The 7,433-nt window shown below is 45.0% G+C and overlaps 1 protein-coding gene across 1 annotated transcript; it reads left to right on the top strand.

Annotated features, from left to right (window-relative positions):
- The first annotated feature begins 269 nt into the window (after window positions 1-269).
- Window positions 270-1,223, top strand: LOC148016906 (uncharacterized). The gene has a single exon (XM_087662709.1). It carries the CDS (start codon window positions 270-272, stop codon window positions 1,221-1,223), a length of 954 nt encoding a protein of 317 aa, XP_087518835.1.
- Window positions 1,224-7,433: the final 6,210 nt, after the last annotated feature.

The raw sequence follows: 7,433 nt of genomic DNA, 5'->3' as shown, positions 1-7,433 counted from the left end.
CCTTCACATGACTCTCACATGAAGATGTAACTCCCATTTCACATGATGATCAGATGAATCCCTAACTGATCCTATGCTGTATTTAATACCTCTTCTAACAATGAATCCATATAGCGTTCTCGCCTCTCCTGTCTCTGTCTCTGAGATCCTGTCCCCTGTCTGTGTGTGTCTTAACATGGTATCACAGCAACACACACGCTAGCCAACCCACCACCCTTTCCCTACATTCTTTGCTTAGGCGCCCATACTTGGTGATCCGGACATCAAGCATGGCTCAGCCCCAAGTAGCGCCTTCCTCATTCATTCCTGCCACTGTGCGAGCCTACCACCTAGACAAATTAGCAGGTCCCAACTATCTCACGTGGGCCACCAGGGTGACCCTCCTACTCAAACGAGCCTCCCTCTGGGAGATTGTTGATGGCACTAAAGCCAAGCCCGTTGCTAATAGCCCTGACCTCAATGACTGGACCACGAATGACCTGCAGGCACAGTCGGAACTCATGTTACACTTGGGTGACCGCCAAGTCCAGATGGTCAGACGCTGTAAGACATCTGTTGAAATATGGGCATTCTTACGCTCAACTTACCATCATGAGGAACTTATCACAAGGGTCACAGTCCTCAAAAAACTGTTGACCGCAACCCTCATGGAGCAGCAAAACACGCCAAAGTTTGTTGATGAGTGGCGCACTCTTCTTGACAATTCCCTTCTGTCTGGCCTCCAATTGGATGATGCTCTCCAATCCATGCTTCTCCTCGCTGCCCTCCCATCAACTTGGCGGCCTTTCATTACCACCCAAGCCTCGATGGTCGGTCTCACTGTTGAGAGCCTCATTGCAAGAATCCTCCAAGAGGATACTATGAGGAGTGGATCCTCTTCAACAGATACCCCTGCTGCAGTTCCACATATTGCACAATACTTGCAACGCGCTCCAAGAAACTTCAAGCGGAGGCCCTTTCGCAGGTCAAGCGGAATCCCAAGAAACCCGCCAAGAACGAACACCCCACTCACCATCGTGTGTGGATATTGCAAATGGCATGGCCATGTGGAGTGTGACTGTCGCACCAAGCGACGGGATCAGCAACACACTGATCGTCGTCCGCAATCTCATCTACATCGAGTGGCGGACCATGCACTTGGTCACTATGGTATCGATTCACTGCAGCTCTTCCATTCAATTCTTAATTCAATGCACGTTCAACTTAATGATGCATCAGAATAGTTGCTTGATACGGGTGCGACACATCACATGACACCTCATCAGCACATGCTTTGTGGCTACAAATCTTTTCCCACAAGTGTGCAGGCCTTCCTTGGTGACAATCAAAGTCTCAGTGCAGTGGGCCTGGGTTATATGCCTGTCATCTTGCCCAGTGGAACCACTGTCAAGGTACATGATGTGTATCATGTCCCGGGCCTTAGCCGCAATATCCTCTCTGTTACTGCTGCCACGATAACAGGATCCTCCATTGAGTTCTTTCGCGACTACTGTGTAGTGCACTTTAAGCTTCCATCAGGCCAGTTTGAAACCATCAGGATTCAACAGAAGAACCGGCTTTACCCACTCCTAATTTCCCAGCAAAGGCCACATACCCTCAATGCCTCTACTTCAACTTTGTCCTCAAAACTAACTAAAGCTTCCTCTACTTTGCTGTGGCATTACAGGCTGGGACACATCAACTCTAAAACCCTTCACCACATGAGGCAAAAAAATCTTTGTCGAGGTCTTCCTGCAAGCCTTTCTCAAATTGATCTGTGTGAAGGATGTCTCCTTGGAAAAGCTAGTCACAAACCTTTTCCTCGGTCCCAGACTAGATCGACACAACTGAACCAGCTTGTCCACAGCGATCTGTGCGGCCCGATGGAAACCACATCACTTACAAGCTCTCTTTATTTCCTAACCTTTGTTGATGATTTTTGCAGATATACCACCGTGTACTTCTTGAAGCTTAAGTCTCTTGTTCTTGCATGCTTTCAAGCTTATTGTAAGCAAGTTTTGAGAGCACATGACCTCCCTGTTCAAGTGCTCCGCTTAGACAATGGAGGTGAATACAAATCGAAGACTTTCCAAGATTTCTGTCAAAAGGAAGGAATTCAGCAGCAATTTACAGTCCCCTATTCCCCACAACAAAATGGTGTCTCGGAGCGAAAGAATCAGACCCTCCTCCAATCTGCTCATGCTATGCTGCTTACTGCTGGATTATCTAAATCTTACTGGGAGGAAGCTGTGGCGATTGCCTGCTTTCTGCAGAATCGGATACCCCACTCCATTGATCCACGATACACACCGTATTTCCATTGGTACGGGAAAGTTCCAAATTTGGATCAGCTTCGCATCTTTGGGTGCATGGCTTACCCAGTAAAGGCGGTTTCTCTGCGCCAAAAGCTCGACAACACAGGTGAGCGGATGATCTTTGTAGGCTACATTGACCATTTTGGGATGAAAGCCTACAGGTTGTATGATCCTCAGCAGCAGAAATTTCAATTCTCTCACTCTGTGTATTTTGATGAAAACTCACTAATATCCCCTCAACATGCTGGTGGACTGTCTGTTCCTCCTCTTGAACCACCTAAAGAAGCAATGCCATGCCCCTCAGTTTCTGAGCCTACTTCTACACCTCAGGTTGAATGGGAAGAACCTGATTTGGCGGTGCATGTTCCTCCACTGGTACCCCAACCAGCTGCCCCTCAACATCCACCAGCTCCTCAATCACCCAACTCGGTCGGAACTCCACTTCCACTTCGAGCTCCCCCTTGGTCCCTTGCAGGCAGGACCGGATCTTATCTCTTCCCTCAGTCACCAAATCCACTGTATAAGGGCAGCACTCCTTTCAAAAGTAAAGCTCAGGAACTCAGTGACCTGCCAAACTCAAGCTCTACAGATATAGCCTCTCAATCCCCTACAGCAGTACACCCAGATATTCCCAGTCCACCTTCTTCCGTGCGGCATGCTCAAACTCATGTCCCTGTGGAATCCATCTATCAACCTTCTGTACGGGCCCGTGCTCCAAGAGCTCGATCTTGCCTGTCCCCAAAGATGCACTCTCTGAGGGAGATTTATGACAGCAGCAATTTGTCCCTTTCGCTGGACACTTCAAGTGATCTGTTACACCTAGAAGCTCTTGAGAAAAATCCCTCCTCCCCTCAGGTCTTCAACATTTTTAATTCTTAGGTTCATGTTTCTCAAGATGATCACGCTGCGCTGCCACTGTCTCTTGAGCCAATTGATGCAATCTCTATGGAAGAAGCTCTGTCTGGAGCTGATGCATCCAAATGGCAAGCAGCAATGGATTAAGAATTCCAATCCTTGATGGATAATCGCACTTGGATGCTGGTACCTGCTCCACCTGACAGAAAACTGGTTACTTGCAAATGGCTGCTGAGGAAGAAGCTTCATGCTGATGGCACTATTTCCCGCTACAAGGCACGCCTTGTGGCTCGTGGGTTCTCTCAAGTACCTGGGCTTGATTATAGTGAAACATTCTCTCCTGTTTTACGCATCACCACCTTTCGGATGCTGATTGCAATCGCTGTGCAGTTTGGTTTCTTGCTTCATCAAATGGATGTACGCACAGCTTTCTTGAATGGAGATTTGGACGATCTGATTTATATGCAGCAGCCCCCAGGTTACATTTCCCAGGAGCATCCTACTCATGTGTGCCAACTACTGAAATCCCTTTACGGCCTGAAGCAATCCCCCCTTCAGTGGTACAGGCATTTCCATGGGTGCATGATCAACCTGGGCTACCAGCGTCTACAATCAGATCCGAATGTCTATACACGTCACACCAAAGGCATTTTTCTTCTCCTAGCAATTTATGTCGATGACATTCTACTTCTTTGCAGTACTTTCGCAGCCCTTGATGCTGCTAAGGCAGAGTTACATGCTTCTTTCTCAATGACGAACATGGGTCCTCTTCACTATTGCCTTGGAATTCAGGTTTCTCAAGTTGCTGGCACCATCACCCTCTCTCAAGAGGCGTACATTCTGTCCCTGCTCAAGAAGTTCAACATGGCAGACTGCAAAGGCATGGAGACACCCCTGTCCACAAATCTAAAGCTTCAACCATCAGCTGAAAAACTGCAGGACTTCCCCTACTCCAACATCATTGGCGGTGTCCGTTATCTGGTAACTTGTACCCGCCTTGACATATGCTTTGTTGCTAATCTTCTCTCCCGCTTTATGCAGCATCTTGGAACTCCTCACATTCAAAGTCTCAAGCGCCTCCTGCGCTATCTAAAGCATACCAAATCCTTTGGTCTTTCCTACCATGCTACTACGCCCCTTCCAACACCTTACCTCACAGGTTACTCTGATGCAGATTGGGGGGGTGATCAGGTTAGTCTACAATCAACATCGGGATATGTCTTCCTACTCTCAAGAGCTGCAATTGCATGGCAAAGTAAGAAGCAAGACAGAGTGACTTTGTCATCGACTGAAGCAGAGTATGTCTCTATGACATTAGCTCTCAAGGAAGGCATATGGCTGAAGCACCTGCTGGTGGAAACTACCCTGTTCTCTGTGCAACCACTTCTTCTTCATTGTGATAACATGTCTGCCATCACCATCGCAGAGAACTTGAAACACTCAGAGAAGACCAAACACATAGCAATGAAGTTGCAATTTATAAGGGAGCTGATTCATGAAGGGAGCATTCAAATTGATCATGTTCGCATAGAACAACAATGGGCAGACTTCCTCACCAAACCACAGGCAAAAGCAAAGCATCTTGAAAGTTGCAGGCAGCTTGGTCTAATATCCATGTAATAGGCCTTATGAATTTAGTGGGGTGTGTGGCGAAGTAATAAATTGAAAGCCCCAAAAGTAATTGAGTCGTGTAACCTTCACATGACTCTCACATGAAGATGTAACTCCCATTTCACATGATGATCAGATGAATCCCTAACTGATCCTACGCTGTATTTAATACCTCTTCTAACAATGAATCCATATAGCATTCTCGCCTCTCCTGTCTCTGTCTCTGAGATCCTGTCCCCTGTCTGTGTGTGTCTTAACAGAGCTTGCACTGAACCATGTTACCTTAGACTAGGTTTGTGTGTATCCTAAAGCAACAACGAAGGAGAGTTGAAGGTGATGAAGGATGGGACACAACATACAATGTAGCTAGGGGGGAGAGAAGCTGGTGGCGTTTGACTGATCTGCTGAAAGACGCAAGATAGCGACGACGAACAAAGACTATATGCGGTATTCGACGTGTTGCAGCTTATTCTGATATCGGAAGAGGGCAACAACAACGACGAGTTTGTCTATAAGGATGATCATTCAGATCATACTCATTGTTAATGAACATCTCGCAAGTGGACTACTTAAGACGGAGCTACCTTAATTTTGTGGTATGTGATCGGTGCTACTTAATACACCCACATTACGCCCCCGAGCATCCCTGCCAGCGACATCAGCAGTATGAACACCTTGAACACTATCACCTGTGAAAGAAGGTGACAACGATGAACTTTGAAGATGGAATTCAAAGGAGCACACAACGAGATTGATATCTGAATCTATATGACAATTCTTACATCGTGAACCTTATTTTGAAGGTATTCAAATGAAACATCTCCATTGGGATCATATTTGGAAGTCCCATCACTTTTATTACTCCACTTCATGCTTATCCATGACAATATATCTTCTCTTGTAAGCAAGAATATTTGATTATCTTTTGTGAAAGATAAATGCAAAAGCAACTCGTAAGAAAGGAAGGTGATATCTCTACCTTCACTTTGCTCCCAATCATAATCTACAATAGTCAAAACATCTTCTTCATACAACAAGTTTACAATATCTTACTTGTGGATATCTCTCGGATATGCCAAATCCATGGCAAATTACTCTCTCTTGTGTCCAAGCTTTGAAGATCTCCTAAGAATACAAACATTGACCTTATTCTAAACTATCCCTTGAGTACATCAAGACAAGGATTTTATATTGTGTGATGTTATATTGAGATGATACTCCTTATATTCAAGCCAAAGCACAAGAAGCCTTAGAAGAATCCAAAGCACATAATGCAAACATGAGTGGCTCCATTGAATTTATTGATTCCTTTTGAGAAAAGATTTTGATGTCTTCAGATTCTATGTGTTTATTTTGAGTTGAGCACTCTTCTTCATCCTTTCTCCCATCTCAAAGCGTCCATGTGGCAAGTGACTTTCAAGAACCCCCCACGCGAACTTCGTGCAACACTTGCCCTACGTGAAAGCGTCATTTCTATTTGCCAAGATGGGAGATTCTTTAAATACTCAACCCACTTCATCATGGAGTGCTTCTTCCTTTTCAACCGACGAAATGAAGAATTTATTGCAAACTCTATCTTTGGCTACTATGATACAGAATCAATAGATGCAGTTATCTATGCACCATCAGCAGGAGCTGCATCAACAACAATTGGATCAACAGCGGATGCTACATCAAGAACAACAACATACACATGGAGAAACCAAAGCAATCGAGGCCATGGTAAGTGAATGCAAATTATTTGATGGCCGGAATGTCTCAGCTTATCTTAAAACTTTTGAAAGCCAAATGTTCTTTTTTGGAGTTCCTACAAACTGGACCAATTATTTCTTATGGCTTGTCACGCCTACTTTGCGGGTTAGAGTGACTGATTTATTTGTGCAAGCTTCAAATTGGAATGCCTTTAAGAAGGCACTCAAAGATGAATATTTCTTGGAGGATTATGACATTGCTATTCAGAAAATGTTCAAAGAGTGGGTCTATCAGCCCAACAAAGGACTTGTTGCTTCCGAGTTATTGCATGAGTTTGAAGAATGCTACAACCAGTTGGATACACATGAACAAAGAGCCCTAAACTCAGAGAAAGTGGAGTTATTCTTGCAAGCGGCTGATCCTACACTTCAAGACGAGTTGGGAGATCTTCTTGAAGACCAAACACAGCCTATGGGATTGAAGACAGATTGGCAAGATGCTGTTGATGTTATTTTCACATTGATGAAGAGGCGGAGATGGAAGGCTCGCTTACAAAACGGTATGCAAACACCTCTAACGATGTCTTCTCCTACCTCTACTTCTCCCACTTCTCCTACTGCTCCTGCCACTTCTTCGACCTCCCATCCCATGTCTATGCCTACTTCTATGCCTATGCCTATGCCTATTCATGTGGCAGTTGTATGGCCATCTACCAAACCAACTGTCAAAGACATGGTGGAAGAAATTTCAAAGAACCTGAAGGATCTTCAGATAACGATAGCTAGAAGATATCAACCACCACTTAATCCAGCTCCAATTTCTGTTTCCACTTCTTCTAATCCTATGAACTCTTCCAGAAATGATCATGTTTGCCGTTGCATATGGTGTGATAGTCTAGACCATGAGTGCAAGGACTGTCAAGACTTTGAAGAGGGGAAAAGATTGAAGTTGGTGGTGTGGATGGATAAGATGATATGTTTC

The sequence above is a fragment of the Lygodium microphyllum genome, chromosome 22 (genome assembly GCF_053477565.2).
Source record: "Lygodium microphyllum isolate KBCC chromosome 22, Lygodium_microphyllum_v1.1.10, whole genome shotgun sequence".
NCBI classification, from domain to species: Eukaryota; Viridiplantae; Streptophyta; class Polypodiopsida; order Schizaeales; family Lygodiaceae; genus Lygodium; species Lygodium microphyllum.
The sequence above is the reverse complement of the archived record's forward strand: the minus strand, read 5'-3'. Positions and strand labels throughout refer to the sequence as shown.

Bases quoted from the DNA above. Each gene is read 5' to 3' on its own strand.
- LOC148016906 (XM_087662709.1), top strand. From the start codon at position 270: ATGGCTCAGCCCCAAGTAGCGCCTTCCTCATTCATTCCTGCCACTGTG.